At 44.1% G+C, this 20076-nt stretch overlaps 2 protein-coding genes across 2 annotated transcripts; one reads left to right on the top strand and one right to left on the bottom strand.

The window, feature by feature from the left end:
* The first annotated feature begins 5769 nt into the window (after positions 1-5769).
* Positions 5770-13464, top strand: LOC115678406 (protein argonaute 4-like). The gene is made up of 24 exons (XM_056313212.1): positions 5770-5850; positions 6428-6474; positions 7099-7355; positions 7471-7676; positions 7758-7982; positions 8076-8212; positions 8288-8385; positions 8475-8572; positions 8678-8846; positions 8950-9066; positions 9153-9260; positions 9381-9443; positions 9517-9630; positions 9796-9961; positions 10046-10158; positions 10304-10441; positions 10541-10671; positions 10828-10893; positions 11463-11526; positions 11628-11742; positions 11850-11923; positions 12532-12626; positions 12706-12737; positions 12994-13464. The coding sequence occupies exons 3-24, from the start codon at positions 7107-7109 to the stop codon at positions 13167-13169; spliced, it is 2754 nt and encodes a 917-aa protein (XP_056169187.1). The 5' UTR covers positions 5770-5850; positions 6428-6474; positions 7099-7106; the 3' UTR covers positions 13170-13464.
* A 2719-nt stretch (positions 13465-16183) lies between these two features.
* On the bottom strand, positions 16184-19739 carry LOC115678418 (UBP1-associated protein 2B-like). Its single transcript, XM_030601819.2, has 2 exons — positions 18091-19739; positions 16184-16478 (listed from the first exon to the last, which is right to left on the bottom strand). The coding sequence occupies exon 1, from the start codon at positions 19588-19590 to the stop codon at positions 18091-18093; it is 1500 nt and encodes a 499-aa protein (XP_030457679.1). The 5' UTR covers positions 19591-19739; the 3' UTR covers positions 16184-16478.
* Positions 19740-20076: the final 337 nt, after the last annotated feature.

Here is a 20076-nt window from a genome sequence, read left to right as displayed (position 1 = left end):
CTTTTGTGTATGAGCAAGCGTTTCTCCATAAGATGGACACGTCCTTTGTTGGGTTCTCATGTGAATAAGTTGACGATGGAGTTCCGATAATAAACTAGGCGCCCCCCGTTCCCACGATTTGCCCGTGTATTTCCAATGACACCCTCGTTCTATTCCCGATGTGCAACTCGCCTGGTCGAATTTTATTCGAGCGCTCTGACATCGATGATCATTCACCGACCTCGTCGAACCGGCTCATTGCACAGGGCAGTAATTACGCATTTTCGCGGAAAAAGAAAAAAGTCGCCCCCACCTTGGAAGTTGCAGAAGGCGTCTATTTAATCCCACTCGATAACCACTACTTTCAATCGTAACCAGCTTCGTAGGAGCGGAAGGGAATTTTTGCACGAGCATACTTATAAATCACGTGACATGCGAAGCGTATTTTAAGCCGATAAGAATTGCAATTTCATTCGTGTGCTAACGTAAAAGCTTTTCTATTTTTTTTTTTTCATTCATGCCTGTATAAAATAAAATAAGAATTTCCAATGGGATCTTTTCAATCACGAAATAATTCCATTTTAAAATTTTCCAATCAAGAGATATATGCCCTTTTTTTGGGTCCCGAGTCTCGAATGAATTATTACCCCCCCTTTCAAAGTCATCGCACCCCCCCCTTCGAGTCGTGGCACGCGCATTGTTGACCGAGGAGCCCCCTTCCTTTGACACTGACCTCTCATTGGCCGATCGATCGATCCAACCTTTCTTCCTTCTACTCCTACTGTTCCTAGTCCATGCCGTGTCAAATGCTCCTGCTTAGTTGCTTGGCCAATCCCTCTCTCTCTCTCTCTCTCTCTCTCTACAACAAAGACCGAACCTAGCCCGAAATTGAAGGCATTTTCGCCCCTCGACCTCGTCCCTCGCGATCTCGCCGGCGTTCGAAGATCCCGCTCCATCGGTCCGGCCATCTTAAGCCAGCCGAGAAATCAAGCTCCCCCGGTATTTAGGGCCAAGTATGGTTCCGGGGTAAAACCGGGAACTGAAGAACCGAATTGGTTTCAGGTTCCGGGTTACGCACGGTAGGTTTCAGGTTCAAAAAATTGGGGAATCGGTTTTGTTTGGAACGAGTCTTTGTGTGTTTTCTTGTTATTTATATTTGCACAGTCGTGCGATATTCCATGGCATCCGATGATGAGTATGTGATATAGAACCATTAATCTGAGCTTCTATTTCCGGCGATATCCATGACTATGACTTTTACTTTGTTAATGTTTCGTATTCTTCATGCGTCTAGATATATGAGTTATGGTCAGTTGATTTTAACAACAAGTAGTGGTCATTGGAGATGATGATTCCCTTAATTTGTTCAATTAAGAATACAATTGAACCTGGATAGACCTTTGAACCATTCCAATATATATATAGGGTAATTTCCAGGTTCAAAAATTTTGGGAACCAGTTCTGAGTTTCATGTGGAACTTGGACCGACCGTAAAACTACTCACCCCTATTGATACCTTAACAAATCATCGCCGATCGATATATTCAACGGTGTGCGCTTAGTATGCTTTTTACATCTTCAAAAGATAGGTGCGAGAATGAACGAGTGACGGGCGTGGGTTAGAGGAATCAAACCAGCTCCACTACCTACTAACCTTTTTTGGGTGGGCTTTTATCCTTTTGGAAATTCCACTACCTACTAATTAAAAAACTCCATTTAATTCGAAGTTTGGAGTCGAGCATAATCCACTAAACGTTGTCCACCATGGTGGGATCACATTTTTTTTATTTTATTAAATCGGAGAATATAAGTTGGTTTAGACTTCGATACGAAAAGTCAGGAATGAGTATATATATTTTGTTAACGGGTGAACTCGTGCTATGAAATAATAGGTGAAAAACACGTCACGCACGGTTCTCGTTGCTCCTAAAGTATAATTGTTGACAATCCGTGATCACGACTTAGATGATGTAAATGTATGGTTACGTTCTTGGACTTTTTATTAGTAAATATAATTCTCCAATGACGTGTAAATGACAAAAAAAAGAGAAATCGATTTTCAAGTTTTAGAAAAATAACGAAAAAAGTACACGTACTTCTTGCATGTCATTGGCCGGATATTTTGCATGGGCTGGTTGGTAACGAGCCTTGGGCTTTATTCCTCTCAAAGCAACCGGAAGGGTTCGTGGCGCATTATGTCGAGGCCTATTTATTCTATGGGTATGGGGCTTGCTAGTTGAGGCTGCGATCTTGCTTGCATGATCTTGTGTTTTATTTATGAAAAGAAGATCATTTTGGCCCGGTCAATACATAAACCAAATCAATCTCTGTTACATTTTTACATGATAAGATGGGATAAGAGAATGAACTTAGAAGTAGCGCTAAGGCACTATAGAGTTGAGGATTCTGAACCGTCCGTTTGTTTCGCAGAAGATGTGACATTTTTTGGAAAATATTTTCCGGGGAGTCATTTTCTGGATAAATGATGATATTTTCCGATGTTTGGCTGAGACCTGAAAATGAATTGAAAAATATTTTCTATCGTTTGGTATAAAACTGGGTATGCGCACTAATAATTTGGGCATAGGCAGCTGGGAAACTGGGTACGGGCACCGGAGTCCCCGATCCGGCCTTGATGGACCTTGACCCGAGCACCTGGGTCCTAAGCCCGGCCTTGATGGACTGAGGCGTGAGCTTCAGGGTACCGGGCCCAGCTTCTATGGATTCAAGCACGGGCACTAAAGTCCTAGGCCCCCGCTCGGTGGAACCGGGCACGAGCACTAGGTTCTTGAGCCTTGACCTTGAAGGACCTTAGCTCGAACACCAAATACTCGAGCCCAAGTGTCAAGGACTCAGACATGGCCTTTGTGGACTCCAGGTAGAGTGACAAGGACCAGAGTGGGCGTTAGGGATTCGGACACGACCTTTCTAGACCTGGGCCTAGGTGTTGGGATTCGAGCTTGGGTATCGGGATCTCGCGCTCGGCCTTTGTGGACTCGAGCCCAATTGCCAAGGCATCGGGTTGTCAGGCAGTAGTGCTAAGGCACTATAGAGTTGAGGATTCTTAGCCGTGCGTTTGTTTCGCGAAAGATGTGGCATTTTTTGGAAAATATTTCTGGGGAGTCATTTTTCTGGATAAATGATGATATTTTCCGATATTTGGCTGAGCCTGAAAATGAATTGAAAAATAGTTTTCGTTGCTTGGTATGGAACCAGGTATGCACATTAATAATTTGGGCATAGGCAGTTGGGGAATCGGGTACAGCTACAAAAGTCCTCGATCTGACCTTGATGGACTCGACTCGACTCGAGCACCTGGTTCCTAAGCCCAGCCTTGATGGACTGAGGCGTGAGCCCCAAGGTACCGGGCCCAGCTTCTATGGATTCAAGCATGGGCACTGAAGTCCTAGGTCCAGGCTTAGTGGAACCGGGCATGGGCACCAAGTTCCCGATCCTTGACCTTGAAGGACCTTAGCTCGAACACTAAATACTCGATCCCAAGCGCAGAGCCTTTGTGAACTCTAGGTAGAGTGACAAGGACTAGAGCGGGAGTCAGGGATGTGGGCACGACCTTTCTGGACCTGGGCCTAGGTGTTGGGATTTGAGCTTGGGTATTGGGATCTCGCGCTCGGCCTTTGTGGACTCGGGCCCAATTGCCAAGGCATCGGGTTGTCAGGCACAACCTTGACTCCAAGGATCCGGGAACCAGGATTGGCCTTTCCATGCTCAAGCGTAGAGTTTCTGGTTTAAGCATCATAGTTATTTTGGAAATAATTTTTGATTTTTTAAGGTGTGTTTGTTTGAGTGAAGGTGTTTTCGGAAATTAGTTTTTCAAACTTTTACCGGTTTGGTTCACTGAAAATGACTAGTCAACCGAAAATAGTTTATAGAAGCGAGCGACTTGCTTTTTTTTTTTGCCTTCCAAAAACAGATATGAAAAATGTTAGTTTAAAGAAATTGAAATTTACAACCGCAATCCCAGCCAACCCATGACCTAGCCTCTTCCTCCTCATTCGCCGCCGTAACCACCCGTGAGATAACCATCGCCTCGTCGCCACCGGAACAATCCGTCTCTCCTCTATCTAAAATCCCAATCCGCTTGTAGAAAATCCTAGAGCTCTTGCTCAAATCATCCACACTTTGACCCGAAGCCATCCACGTTTGTGCCTGCTCCTCATCCTCCTCTTCCTCAAAGCCCTCCGAAAGCTGAATCGTCACTTCACACGAGCTCTCGCACTCCCCCGGATAGTCGCTCGCTCCCTCTTGTGCGACGGTGAGGTCAAGGTCACCATCCGCCACCTCCGCGATGTGGCTCGCGGCACTCGTCGACCTTCGTCCTTTGCCTACATTCGATGGAAAAGAATTTTCGGTAAAATAAAATATATGCACACTTAAAGTCAGAAACGATGAATTCCAATGAGAAAACAAGTTTTCCCCTGAAACAAATAACACTATAATAAAACGGTCATAAAAACAAGGGAAAAGATCACAAAAAACCCCAAATTACGCCACCTGTGATATACTTACCCTGAACTTTTTTTTGTGACACAAAAAACCCCAAATTATGCTATTTGTGACACATTTACCCCGATGTACTTTAGTCCATGGGCATTTTCGTCTTTTTTGCTTTTTCTTTTTTATTTCCTTTCCGGCGAGGGCCACTCTCGCCGGTGTCGGGCGAGGGCCGCCCTCGCTCGCCCAGGCGAGGCGACTCTCGCCCGACTCAGGCGAGGGTGGCCCTTGCCAGATCCGGCGAGGGCTGCCCTCGCCTGGGTGAGCGAGGGCGGCCCTCGCTCGACTCAGGCGAGGGCGACCCTCGCCCGACGCCGGCGAGGGCCACCCTTGCCGGAAAGGAAAAAAAAAGGAAAAACAAAAAAGAGGAAAATGCCTATGGACTAAAGTACATTGGGGTAAATGTGTCACAAATAACATAGTTTGGGGTTTTTGGTGTCACAAAAAAAAAGTTCAGGATAAATGTGTCACAGATGGCAAAATTTGGAGTTTTTTGTGGTCTTTTTCCTAAAAACAATCAATTCACGCTCGTTTCAACCAATGAAAATTCCGAGAATTAGATGTAGGTAGAGAGCGATTTTTATAAGTGGAGCGCGATTCCTTAAGGGTTTATGCGACGCAAGCTAATAATATCTTTGGAGGGAAATGAAAAATAATCCGATATAATAATACGATGTATCATAATTGAAGTACTTACGTAATTATATCGCACATAACATTATTATTTCGTAGCCGAATAATTTATTAAACACCTCGTCCCATTCATTATGCCGATATTTTTTTTATAAAAAAATCGATTGTAAGGCATATTAATTCAAACGTAGCGCTCTCGCCCCCCACGCCCGGGGGACATCGCCTGACCCATCGAGCTTATTATAGCTTAGCTCACTTTGGGTACTGTGTAGTACCCCCTCTCGTCTGTCTACCTCTGCTGGCTCTATCCACTGTGGAAAAAATCCAGCACCGGGAGGTGCAGGGCCACCCCCGTGGGCAGCATCCTCCCACGCGTCCACGGCCTCGACCGCACGATCCGCACCAAACTCCCAAGGGGGGCCTCATCCTGGTGCGGAGCGGCCGCAGAGGATCGGGGCTCCGGGGGGACCGGGTCCCCCGTGGCCAAGTCGCCCCAATACCGTAAGCCCGTCCGTCGTCAAGCTCGAACGAGGTAAAAAAAGGGGCGAGAGGGGAGAGAGAGAAAGAGACCGGGGGGGTGGGGGGAGGGGAGAGAAACGAGGCAAGTGAGCGACAGCTTCTTACTTCTCCTACTCCTCCTTTCTTTCTTCCTTCTTTCTTTTTCTTCACTGTTTGTTTCCGGTGTCCGAGGGTTTTCTTTTGGCTTTCTCCTTCGGCTCTGCCGAGGTAATGCCGCGAGGCACCGACCCGTCGGTCGTCGCCTCGTGTCTTTGGCTCCTGCGCAATGCTGTCTTGCTGGTGGTCGTGGAAGGGAGGGGGGGGGTTGTTTTTGTTTTTTTGTCGCGCTGCGCTCGATTTTTTCCCTGTCTGCTTTCTTCTGGGCCATTTTGACTTTCTGGGTTTTTCGAAATGCTGCTCTAGTTTCGCTCTGGGTCGGAGCTCTCTTGTGCTCCTCTGGTTGGCTCTTTCGATCGGTTTTCTTTGCCCCCCCCTTTTTGGCCGTTCCTTTGGGTTCCTTTCGAGCTCATTTTGGTCTTTGTCAGTTCGCTGATGGTCTGTGGTTTCGCTCTCTGCTGACATGCGAAGACGGGAGAGCTGTATCGTTTCTGTTGTTCAAGATTGTTCTTTTTTTTTCGCGTTCGTTCTCTTCGTGTGGCTTTCTTTCGTCTTTTAGCGTTTTAAAGCGCGATTTCGTGGAATGTTGTTCGCTGCATGTGTACCTGAACTGGGCTTAAGTACCGGGGATGCCGAGTTTCTAAGGTAGGGTTGCTTATTTTCTCTGTTCTGTCTTTCGTTGTTGTAGGATTCTGCCAAGATTCGACTTTCGGCTGCAGCTTCTCGTTTGGTGAGGTAATAGTTTCTATAATGTGGTTTATCTCTTACTTGCGTGTGGCTTCAATGGACCGATGCAGCGTTTGACTCTGTCCCATGTATATTTTGTCGGAGTAGATCGTTGGTAAGTGGGTTTTGTCATTTTTCTTACTTCGTGGTCGAAGTTCCTGCTAAGTTATGTAACTTGCCAGATGCTAATTTGGTACATGTTGATGGGCTTACAGTGGTAAGCTTTTGTATGACTATGATTCGCATTACGCCGTAGCTGCCTTTGAGTTTGGTTTCAGTTGAACCGCTGATGCGACTCTTCTTTAAGTTTGTAAACCTTGGACATCCATGTGGCTGTGCTTGAGAACGTTGAGCAACGTGATTGAGGCAGTTGAATACAATTAGACATGCTGTTGAGGAAGTTACTTCAACTATATGTAATTGAGGAAGTTGGTTTTTTATACATGCCTATTCTGGTAAATTATGAAATATTGAATGTGGGGTACTAATGGAAAAGGGCGGGAAGTAACTCTTCATTAACTTCAATTAGGCTTTGCACATTAATCATGTCCAGCTTGTTTTGGTAAGGCATCTCTTATCCTAGAATCTCCAATCTGCAGAGTTAATATCACTGTGCCTTTTCTTTCCACATAGGATCTAGCATGGAACCCTCTGGTCCCGAGGGAAATGGGGCGCACAACGGTGTGCAACCTCCCTCATCTGATGTCCCGTCGAATGACGTTCCCGGTCAAGTGGAGGAAGTAAATGCTCCTGCACCACTGAAGAAAAAGGCTGCACGGGTTCCAATAGCCAGGCGAGGGCTTGGTTCCAAAGGCCAAAAGATAGCCCTTCTGACAAATCACTTCAAAGTCAATGTTACAAATGTTGATGGCCAGTTCTTCCATTATTCTGTACGTACAATGTTTTACTTTTGTACTCTTAATTTAATACCTTGTTTGTGACTAACTGATGGCAATGTCGATATTGGTTTTGACGTTGCATTAATCTTTTGAATCTGTAACTCAGGTAGCCGTGTCTTATGAAGATGGTCGCCCTGTGGATGCAAAGGGCGTTGGACGACGAGTGATGGACAGAGTGCAGGAGACTTATAGCAGTGAATTATCTGGAAAGGACTTTGCATATGATGGAGAGAAGAGTTTGTTTACCATTGGGCCTCTTCCATGCAACAAACTTGAATTCACAGTCGTTCTTGAGGATGTATCATCAAGCAGGTAAACATTCTTGCATTCTAATGATGCTCCCCCACCCGTGGATTGAATTATTTTGATCCTCATTAGGCGTGATTTGTGTAGGAATAATGGAAATGCTAGTCCCGATGCTCATGGAAGTCCAAATCACAGCGATCGGAAGAGAATGCGGCGACCTTATCAGTCAAAAACTTTTAAAGTAGAAATTAGCTTTGCTGCGAAGATACCCATGCAGGCGATTGCTAATGCTCTGCGGGGTCAAGAATCAGAGAATTTCCAGGAAGCCGTTAGGGTGCTGGATATAATACTGAGGCAGCATGCAGCTAAGCAGTAAGCCAGTCATGTTTCTTCCCTTTCCTTCTCTTTTATCCTGTTTGTTTTTCGGATATTCTATAGTCAATGCTATCATGTTGACTGCTGCAGGGGATGCCTTCTTGTTCGCCAGTCATTCTTTCATGGTGATCCAAGAAACTTTGCCGATGTGGGGGGTGGTGTTCTTGGATGTAGAGGATTTCATTCGAGCTTCAGAACTACCCAGGGAGGCTTGTCCCTTAATATAGGTTGATACTTGCAACAATGATTCGATAATTCATTGACTTTTGCCGACTAACCAGTAACCGATATATTTATTCTAGATGTATCGACTACCATGATCATACAACCTGGGCCAGTGGTCGATTTTCTAATTGCGAACCAGAACGTGAAGGATCCTTACTCACTTGACTGGGCGAAGGTGATTTATAGTCTTCCTATGAGGTTATGTCTGCTGCATTCATTCTCCTATGATCGTTAAAATTGCTTCTGCTGACTTTAACACAACAGGCCAAGCGGACGCTCAAGAATCTTCGGATTAAGGCGAGCCCCTCAAATGCCGAGTACAAGATAACTGGACTAAGTGAAAGTCCGTGCAAGGACCAACTGTATGCTTTCGCATCCTTATTTTACTGTTTCTCCTTTTTTCTTCTCTTGTACGTACTGAGAGATATAGTGCATGTTAAAGAATTATGCAACTATTCATGTCACAGATTCTCACTGAAGCAGAGGAGTGGAAATGCTGATGGGGAGGTTCACGCTGTGGAAGTTACTGTTTATGATTATTTTGTCAACCATAGGAAGATAGATTTGCGTTACTCTGGAGATTTTCCATGCATTAATGTTGGGAAACCAATGCGTCCAACTTACATACCACTGGAGGTAAATAAACGCTAGGGTTGACATTATCCCCTTTAGCTAAATTGTGAAATGTCTTATATTTACTAATCCGGGGGAAACTATCTGAGAATATTTTGTGTTTTAGCTCTGTTCATTGGTGTCCTTGCAACGTTACACAAAATCTTTGACAAATTTCCAAAGAGCTTCACTGGTTGAGAAGTCGAGGCAGAAGCCCCAAGAAAGGATGAGGGTTTTATCAGATGTACGTGTCGCCTGTTTCTGATTTATCTGTTCAGCGGCTTTAGCTAAGTTGTACTTATCTATGTAAGATTTGATGGTTTTCTCTAGGCTCTGAAGCGGAGCAACTATGATTCTGAACCTATGCTACTTTCATGCGGCATCACAATTAGCAATAGCTTTACTCAAGTTGAAGGCCGCATTCTACCGGCTCCTAAGGTGCCACTGCTCATTTCCCTTTTGCATTTTGTTTGCTGGATAAAAAAATTTCAGTTTGTTTGCAATGGACTGTTAGACAATCATCTGGAATAACGCAAATTTCTGTGGCTTCCTTCCCAGCTGAAAGTGGGCAATGGAGAGGATTTCTTTCCCCGCAATGGACGGTGGAGCTTTCAGAATAAGGTTATTTGAATTATCTGCCACCGATTAGCACGTTCAATTAGTCTGTTTATGCTATCTTTTCATTCTTCTGCAGAAATTTGTTGAGCCAGCCAAGATACAGAAATGGGCTGTGGTGAACTTCTCTGCTCGTTGTGATGTGCGTGGGCTTATAAGAGATCTGACTAGATTAGCTGAAATGAAAGGACTTGTGAGTCTCATATCCTGTCTGCTGCAACATTTGCCTTGATGACTGATAGACACCTTTCTCATCCCCTGATTGCCCTGTTGGTTGTGTTTCTTATATCTTCTCTAATGTCAATTATAATGCAACATATTCCCATAAGCTCATGGATAGTCCATTGCCATCATGTAGCTCACCGAACAACCTTTTGACGTGTTTGAGGAAAGCCCCCAATTCAGAAGAGCCCCTCCTGCTGTTAGAGTGGATAAAATGTTTGAGGAGATACAGGCTAAACTACCTGGGGCACCACTCTTCCTTCTTTGTTTGATTCCAGAGAGAAAGAACTGCGAAATCTATGGTATAGTCCATTGCATCTGTTTGTTTGTATTGCTAAATTGTTGGCTACATATCTAAGATTCCTTGTGCTCATTCGATACTTTAGGTCCATGGAAGAAGAAAAATCTTTCTGACTATGGAATCATCACCCAGTGCCTCTGTCCCATGAGGATCAATGACCAATACCTCACCAATCTTCTTCTCAAGATTAATGCAAAGGTGAACAATTCTAATGATTAATTCTTTTAGATCCTTTTTGTGTTGTAAGTTAACCAATTGCTCAATGATTATCAAACCATACATGTGTCTTGGTGGCTTGAACTCTCTTCTTCTCGATGATTATACCCATGCTTTCTTCCTGCAGCTCGGTGGCTTGAACTCTCTGCTGACGGTGGAGCAGTCTCCTAATATTCCTGTGGTTTCCAAGGTCCCCACAATGATCCTTGGAATGGATGTGTCTCATGGCTCTCCTGGGCATTCTGATATTCCGTCCATTGCTGCGGTGATGTGCTAATTCAGCTCATGTAATTACTTAATGTGTAGCTAGTAGCAGGGGCTTAGTGGCTTATAAGGTTCTCTGTCAATTACATCTCAAATGCAGGTGGTAAGCTCTCGCCAATGGCCATTAATTTCTCGCTACAGAGCTACTGTCCGTACCCAATCCCCTAAAGTAGAAATGATAGACTCTCTGTTTAAAAAGGTGTCTGATGACGAGGATGAAGGTATAATAAGGTCAGTTTCTGTTGTCAACTATATTTATATGGGAGACTGGTTCTGCGTAATTTTGAATCATGTGAGAGATCATGTCTTATGACCATGTGTGCAGCTTCAATAATTTGTTTTCTTCATCCAATAAATGAAGCCTTTTTTTTTGGTTTCTAATTTCAGAGAGCTTCTACTGGACTTTTATGTGAGTTCCGGCAAAAGAAAACCTGACCAGATTATCATATTCAGGTCTGTATCTTTAATGATGTGATGTCTCGAGTGTGCCTGTCATTTATGCATTATTGATATTACTAATCCTCTTTTAAGAAGACTAGGAGTACAATTGATTGCACTCTCCAGAGGGATGAGTAGTAGTTTCTCATTGTCTTAGGCCTAAGTAAAAGGAGCGTAAGGGAGATGCATGAGTGATTGTACTTTCACTTTCACTTACTCAAGTTTGCTCACCCATAGATAAAAGGGAAATGATAAGTGTGCTCTAGTATGTTTTGGGAGTTCTTCCACATTTCTCATGAGAAATTATCAATTTTAATCTCATTGATTAATGGGTAATCTTTTGGATTAAAAGTTGAGTTGTTCGCGAGTGTTTGCAGCAGGATGGCATGAGTTGAGCTATTGTTTTTTCACTACTCGATTTTCTGCACTTGCCTGACGACTATAGTGCATAATGAAATATGAATTTTTGCTGGATATGGTAAGCAAAGCCGAAAAAATGCCTTCAGTTGTCAAATTAATACTGTTACGTGGCTTGTGGTTTGTCCTTTTGCAAAGTCAATCCCTAAAGGCCATAATTATTTCAGGGATGGAGTCAGCGAGTCTCAGTTCATGCAGGTCTTAAACGTAGAATTGGATCAGATCATTGAGGTCAGTACAGTCTTCACTGGATCGCAGTGGAACACTGGTTCTCAGTGTTGTTCCACATATTTATGAGATTAAAGTGTTTATGCTCGGAATTTTGTCTTCAGGCCTGCAAGTTCCTTGACGAGAAGTGGTGCCCCAAATTTGTGGTGATTGTTGCTCAGAAAAATCACCACACAAAATTCTTCCAGTCTGGATCTCCAGAAAATAATGTTCCTCCTGGTAAGCCTTTGCTTAACAGCTTGACCTTTGTCTCCATTAAGTGGATCTGCTGAATTTTAACGTTGGTTCTGAGTATTGTTCCACATATTTGTATACTTAAATTGCAGGAACTGTCATAGACAACAAAGTCTGTCATCCTCGGAACAATGATTTCTATCTTTGTGCGCATGCAGGGATGATAGTAAGTTCCTACATTAACTTCAGACTTGTTTAATTCCTGCTGCAATGCCTTGCACCATCTGTGGTAATTTTGTTTGGGGACTGGCACAATAAAATGTAGTTGAACACAAAAAGTGCCTGATTAGGTAAACAATGCAGTCCGCTACCATTTACTTTGCAACTAGACATGTTTTATAGTATTTACTTTGCACTAGTTCGGAGTAATTGTCCTCTCTTGTTTGCCTACCTTACCTGCCAATGCATGTTCTATAGCCAGCTCTCTCGAATGAAATGATATTTCAAATACTCTCAGATATTCATGGCCAATGTCTGGTTATGACTGAAATTGGTAGACAACTTGCTCTATGGCTGTATGTGACTTCATAAAAGATTTAAGAACCAACAACTAATAGGTTTTTTTCGACGGATCGGTTGGAGTTAAAGCTTTAGTTTAAGTATCAGTAACCTGATTGCTATGCTGAAGCAGATTTTTCCAAATGTTGCAATCGTCTTTTGTTGCTCATTCCAGCTTATTTCCAAATGTTAGATGCATTTCAAGAACGAAAAAATTTGGCAATTTTTTCTCTTGTTTTGTTTCTTTTCTTCCATATCTTGTTTGATACTTTGTAGGGAACCACTAGGCCTACGCACTACCATGTGCTATATGACGAGGTCGGTTATTCAGCAGATGATTTGCAGGAACTCGTACATGCTCTATCATATGTGTAAGTGCCTTTTCAATCTTGATCGACTTTTCTCAATTAAATCACTGGAATTTCTAACTTTCCTTGTCACCATTTGCAGATATCAGAGAAGCACAACTGCGATTTCTGTAGGTAAACATACTTATTTCATTTTTTGAATGTCTGAAGAATATTTTGTCCAAGAACGGGTTTTTTAACTGGGTATTTTTTGGGTCAACTCAAGTGGGCGATCTGCTTGGGTCAGTCTGTGTCGTACCTGCGTGCGAGGATGAGTAATGATGAGATCATTACGTGGCAATTGAATTTTCTTGGACATATTCTTGTCAGCTTCTGAGCGGTCCTTCAATCTAGTTAAGCACCACCTAGTAAATCTCTCTTGCATGTGCAGTCGCTCCGATTTGCTACGCCCACTTGGCGGCGACCCAGCTGGGGCATTTCATCAAATGCGAGGATGCATCAGAGACATCGTCTAGCCATGGTGGGCTGACATCTGCTGGAGCCGTTCCCGTCCCTCAGATGCCGAAACTGCAGGATAACGTCAGCAGCTCCATGTTCTTTGTCTAAGCCTATCGTGCATCATTTTGGCCTCCGATGGCAAGCTAAGGTGCAGTTTCAGCTGTATGTGGTAGGAATATAGTAGTCCGTCTTCTTCCATGGGGCTTCCGTGGGTTTTTCCCTGTGGATAATGCCAAATATCTAACTTATATTGACGGAAGGATTGGTCTGTATAATGTGTTTATATGTCCTGACCTGGATGTGACTTGGTAAAACTGCTAGGATGTTTCTAATGTATGCTTGTGCTCTAGCTGCTCTGCATGGCTCTGGTTGGAGTCGGTCTGCAGTAAGGTGTTAATATTTCCGTGACCTGTAACATATGCGTCGGGGATCGCCATGGTCTCTGCACGCAGAGCTTCCAATGCCTCTGCAGGTTTGACTTTGCTCCTGAATTGGCCCATCCCACCATGCTACAAAATCCAGACTGCATGCATTTTGCAGACTCTGACTAGTGTAATCTCAGATTTCCTTAAGAAAGGAAATGGATGCATCTCTTTGAGACTGATGAGGGGATTATTCCAGCTATATACACTCTGATCACTATTTAAATGAGAACCTGCCTTGCTCTAGGTGGGGCAGCACGGAGTGGCCGTTGCGCCGGCCGATCACTCAGCGAGTGATCGGAAACACTGGCGACCTCAGGGATTTCCATCGAGGTAGGAATCACAAAAGGGGGCGAATGTTGGTTAAGGGACCATTCTTGCCGTGATGTGGGATATCTCCACAACATTAGTATTTAGGTCCTCCGAGTACTGATCCACATCAAAAAGACTGAATCTGCTTCATATGATTGTTACTCTTTCCTCTGGTTGAACAACAGAACATTCTCTCATTACCAATACCGACTAAAAACGAAAGAAGTTCATAGTTCGACGCTTAACCATCGGCTGACACCACTTAAACTGTTCCCAGTGACATTGTTTCTTGCTTCGTGCCCACATTAGGCTGACATCAACCGAGCATGAGGACTAAGGACTCAATGAGAATTCCATTTAAAAGGATGAGCTTAAAGGTTCAAAGATACTTTTTTCCCCTCCGTGCATTTCCAAGAAATCGTGATTTATGGCTGGCTGTGCAAGGGTCTGTCTAACTTTCTAATTTTTCGCTTAATATTTTGCTACGTTTTTCTTTTCAAAATTCGAAATATTTGAAGTCGTGAAAGCGCATTTGTAGCTTTCTTTTTTTTTGAAAATTTTGAATACCCATTAACTCTTCTTAAGAAAGTGCAAATATAAAAGTACCTTCTCATTTTATTAAAGTTCAAACAAACAGACCCTTGATATGATTAAACTGGCTTGCTAATGCTGTCGGAGAGAGGGTCGCATACGAGATACAATCATAACCTTGATCTGACATCACAATCCCTCCTTTACGTGCATCACGCAATTGCGACCATCCAAGCAAAGTATCGAATTCAAACACATTTTGCAACAAAGTATAGAACTTCCCAACATATTTTGCCAGAACCAGGTTGCGTAAATATAATCTTATAGACCAGGATGAAGCTTGTGTTCGTTCTCTGTTGCTGGCCCCCCAGCCGAAAAAACTTTCACAGTGGGAAAGAATATGAATTCAATGAAGAAAAACCCCTTGATTTGGAGAACTAATATCCCGATTTCAACAGTTGGTTTAAGGAAGGAGGCTGGGAGGCAACGGCAAATATCAACATCAAACAGATTGGTAGGGCTATCACCAAGTAAAATAAAACCAAGCACAAGTTCTCAACCCGCCACATCACTCCAAGGTACGGGACTGACTAACCAAAAGAGGACAAGACTCCGAACTGAGATATCAGATTAGCACTCATCGAAGTTGTTTAGACAATGTAGGTTTGCTCACAGGACATACAGAATCTATCCTATCTTATTCAAATCAAAGACAATGAACCAGACAGATTCTATTTCGTGAAGCAGTCAGCGCCACTGCTACTTTCCTAGTTCAGTTCTTTAGGCAGGTGAAGATCTCGCACCAGTGACCCCCCTCATCCTAACAGACACAGTGATAAAAGGAGCTCCAATCTCGACACTATAAAAACCTGACAGCACTTGGCCAGATAGGGTTTAGAATATAGCAACTTACGCATCCTCCATTCATGTCCTCGAAGTCGAATCAAATTGACCGACTGCATCGCCTGTCTTCTCCTTACTTCAGACAACTTAACATAGGTCGTGCAGAGCAACAGAGATGCAGATTTGGAGAGCTACATATAGTCCATGGAAACATCAAATCTTGCCAAGCTTCCACACTTTGCAACAACCATATAAAAAAACTCATATCAACTGCAGCATCCACAGTATATATAACCCTGAGAGGAATCACAGATAAAGCCCCAAGAAACTTCTACACGTTCATAGCAGAACTCCAGAGACCACAAACCAAAATCTAAGATGATGTTGAGGTGAAGGGAGAAAAGGATCTTAGGGGTGTCCTTGGACAATCGGAATGGAATGTCGCCAAGCAACTCGAGGGGAAAAACTTTTTCATTGTACATCATGCTATAAAAGTTTGCAATGGTTGCCAGACCAATAGAGTCGACGGTTTAATAAAAAAATCCCAAAAAGTTTAAGTAGGTGTCCTTTGAATTAGATGCAATGAGATCAAGGTAGCAAGAGGTCACAAAGGATAAATTACCAGCAGAAAGTTCCTATCATGGAGAAGAGAAGCCACGCATTGAACTATTAGAAAACAGGAGTGAATGAGGTTTTCCCCTTTTTTTTTCCCTTCCATGGTGCAAAGCACTCGAGCTGCTTTAAGAATTATGAAAGATATATCCTCACCTGACATAGATCTGCTTCCAGAAGCATAGCATCACTATGGTTGCTAAGAGGAGCCCCATCAAGCTGGTATAGAATTTTCATTCTAACAAAATACGCAAAAGGGCAAAACAAGACCGCAAAAACTTGTTTAATCGGCCATCAAAGAACAGAACAACTATTTAAACAACTGAGGTTCACAAAAAACTCTTTTGCCATTCAGCGCATTAAATATTTTCGGCAAAGGATAATATAATAGAGCCTCATGCATGATGGTGAATTTTTAGTTAAAGAAATGTTCTCTGCTTGAAAACTCTACCTGTTCCCCAACACTTTCAACGTAACAAGAAAATGGAAATGAAGAACTATAAAGTTTTTAAAAACAAGTGAAGGGGAAAAGTACTGGAATAGCAATTAAGATACAAGTTTGAGATTCAGGTCTAGGGATCTCTATAGAAGACAAATAGTTCCTAATCAGATTTAAAGATACTTTGCAAGAGATCCTGGAACTTCAGAAGATTCACCAGAGTCCAAAACTAAATGACTGATGCATCTATGAAGGAATCTGCACAATGAACATACAAAGCATGAATATACTAATTATAAATGACTAAACAAGTTTGGATCAAGTACCATACCTTTAGCAACTCAAAAGGATGAAAGCATCTTAATCTCATTTATTAGCAGACCATCTAAGAGCGTATGCAAAAAAGAGGAGCACAAACAGATTTCAAAAAAGGACAAGAGCACGACAAGTCAAACCATATTAAGTTTGAACAAACAACAACGCTACGCTATCTTTAAATCTGTCGATGTCATCACCTGCATTTACTATACAAGCATTAACAAGCAAAACAAGAGTGCAGCGGCAAATATACCTGTTCATAATAATCCAAACATAATATCAAGAACAAGAATGTATTGACAAGTGAGACATCTATGAAAGCAGCTCCAAGCATAATGTTGAATTACAGAACACCAAAGCAATATCCAGTTGAGATTATTAGGTACTTTTACATGTAAATCAAATAGAGTTTGTTTCGCATGAGACATGGAACACAAGGCTTATACATTGTAAGATAAGGAGTTTTCACAATTCATATGATATTCTTAGTCTAGACAGGTCATTTTGTAACTGAAGGCCTTTCTGAACATAATCAAACCACTCATGTTGGACTTGAAAAAGTCTATCACTTTCAGCATGGTACCATAGCCAATGTTCGTTTTAAGACTTCTAGACACCCAGCAGGAACCCAAACAAAAAAATGCGTAAAGAACGTATTGAACTCATTGTAATAAATGTTTCTTACTACCAAGGCTTAGTGTGTTAGATTGTCTGGTCAATATCAACCAACCCACATCATAAAGCATACGAACACCAAACTTAGCAAGATACAATAGACTGTTCTAATCCATGAAATGATGCAGACCGATACATGCATCAACACAAATTTTACAAAAAATCTCACTACTCAACTTGTTAGATGAAATCTATGTGCTTTGGGACTAAAAATGGATTGATGAGAGTTTGAAACACAAAATATAAGGGAACAAAAACTTCAACATGGCCGACTAATGTGGTCAGCTCCTTTGATTATTTATCTGGCCAATCAATTGACTATACCATCTTTTGATCATTGATCCTGTCATTTCAAATTGAAGGTAAAATAAAGCGGCCTTTCTTTTGCACCGACGCAACACTTTGGACATGCTTAGCAAGATACAATAGACTGTTCTAATCCATGAAATGATGCAGACCGATACATGCATCAACACAAATTTTACAAAAAATCTCACTACTCAACTTGTTAGATGAAATCTATGTGCTTTGGGACTAAAAATGGATTGATGAGAGTTTGAAACACAAAATATAAGGGAACAAAAACTTCAACATGGCCGACTAATGTGGTCAGCTCCTTTGATTATTTATCTGGCCAATCAATTGACTATACCATCTTTTGATCATTGATCCTGTCATTTCAAATTGAAGGTAAAACAAAGTGGCCTTTCTTTTGCACCGACGCAACACTTTGGACATGCTTAGCAAGTGTATTGGACAATGATGGCAGGCCACCCGAAAGATCAGATTACATTTTAAATGGGAATGATGGAAGTGAGGAAAATGAAATGAGATCAAAATACTCCACAAGTAGCAGCAAATGTAAGATCTTACTCACCTAGTGTCCCATGTATGGGGGTCCGCCGCTCTGCGGAGGCCTACCAGAAGTCCCCTGACCCATCTGTGGATTCTGGTAAACACCTTGCATCCCAGGTTGCATCCCATAGCTTCCGGCAGGTTGGCTAGCATATCCTCCCGGCATCCCACCTTGGTTCATCGGAGGTGCTCCTATACCTCCCAGCAAATTACCAATTCCCAACCCAGCTCCTTGGGTGGCAAGAATAGCAGTCAAGGCCTGTCCAAGTGCTGGATTGAACGCCTGCGCTGGCCCAGGATTAAACGCGACAGCTGGTCCCGGAGGCGCCATCAAATGTCCTGGAGCCGACCCACCACCAGCTGCATACTTATTTTTGTCTTTCCTGGGATGGGAATACTGCGGTTGGTGGTATTGGTGATGCTGTTGATGCCCGCCGAAGTTTTTACCTGGTTTTGGCCCATCAATTGCCTTTTGGCAGTGCAAAGTAATCCCTTCGAAGGTCTTGTACGGCTCCTCCAAAGCCTTCTTAGCACTCTCAACGGACTTGTAAACAAACAAGGCGAAACCTTTCGGCTTACCAGTCTGTTTATCGAGCCCCAGAGGACCATCCTCAACCTCCCCAAACTGCTTAAAGAACTCCAACAGCTTCTCAGGATCAACGTCTGCCGACACATTGCTCACGAAGATCTTTCTCAGGGTGTACTCCGAAACAGGAGGCGTGCTAGGAGGCGGGGCTGGGACTGGGCCCGTGGACGCCAGCTGGCATGAGGTGACGCGGTTGCCGATCTTCTTCTGCGGCTGCTTGAGAGCCTTCCGCGCCCCGCTCCGATGCTTGAACAGGATGAACGCATAGCCCTTCGACTTCCCGGAGACCCTGTCCGTGACCGCCTTGCAGTCCTCGATCTCCCCGTACTTCCCGAAGACCGAAATTAGGGATTCGGCAGTGGCGTCCCAGCCGAGGCCGTGCACGAAGATCTTCCTGTGAGCAGGATCCGCGTCCGCCACGCCTCTCACGCTCTCGATCAAGTCGGGGTACTTAGCCACGGCCTGCTTGAGAACCATAGTCAGCTGCTCCTTCGTGAACGGCTCCAGAAGCTTCTCCACGGGCTCGTCGTCCATCTCGTCTCCGTCTTCTTCCTCTTCATTATTCTCCTCCGAAGCTCCATTCGCCTGCGATGCTGCCGGCTCCGACGCGCCGCCGCCGCCGCCGCCGCCCCCGCCCGGTGCATTTAAATCGGTCCGCTCCTCCTGCTCCTGCTCCCGCTCCCGCTCTTCTTCCTCAGCTTCCGGCCTCCCTTCCACCTTCTCCGCCTTCGGCTCCCCGATCTGCGGCTCGACTTCCGACGCCGCCGGATTCTTCTGCGCAGAGTCGTCCACGGCCATGCTCTCCGGCTCTTGCTTCGCCGCCTCCTCGGGGACCGGCTCGGGCTGCCCGGCCTGAGAGGGCTCTTGCTGGTCCTGAGGCTCCGCGGGTTTGGCCGGGGCCGGGTCGGAGGATCGGAGCTTTCGCTTCTTGGCCATGGCGGGGAGGGCGGTGGCGGTGGTGGTGGTGGCTTTGGGGTTTGGCTTTCCGGTGGAGCTTAGCTAGGGTTTGGCGATGGCGGAATCGGGATTGAATTCAGCAAATGATTGGGAAGGAGAGAGCTTCGGTCACGTCGACGAGAATCACACCGACCCTTCTTGTTGGTTATGACTGGGCCGGAGCTTCTGGGTATTGGGCTTTTATACACTGCCGATCCATCCAGGCCCGCTTAGGCCCAATAGCTTTTTCTACAGAGAACTTAATGATATTTTAATCACTCGCAAAAAGGGGCATCGTCAGCAACGGCATCTCGCTTGATCGTGCCTCTACCAAGCCGCGACTCGACGTCGTCAGGGGGTCCAATGCTTTTTCCGGCGAGCTGTTCGAAAGAACCGGCATGATGTCGCAAAGATTGGGCGCGTTACTCTAGTCTCATGCAAGTTATAACGGTAACTACCGCCTCGCATTTATTCCAAACGCCCCTT

The sequence above is a fragment of the Syzygium oleosum genome, unplaced genomic scaffold (assembly GCF_021117445.2).
Source record: "Syzygium oleosum isolate NSW1041296 unplaced genomic scaffold, Sole_v2.1 Sole_v2.07, whole genome shotgun sequence".
NCBI lineage: Eukaryota > Viridiplantae > Streptophyta > Magnoliopsida > Myrtales > Myrtaceae > Syzygium > Syzygium oleosum.
This window is presented reverse-complemented; position numbering and strand designations above follow the sequence as displayed.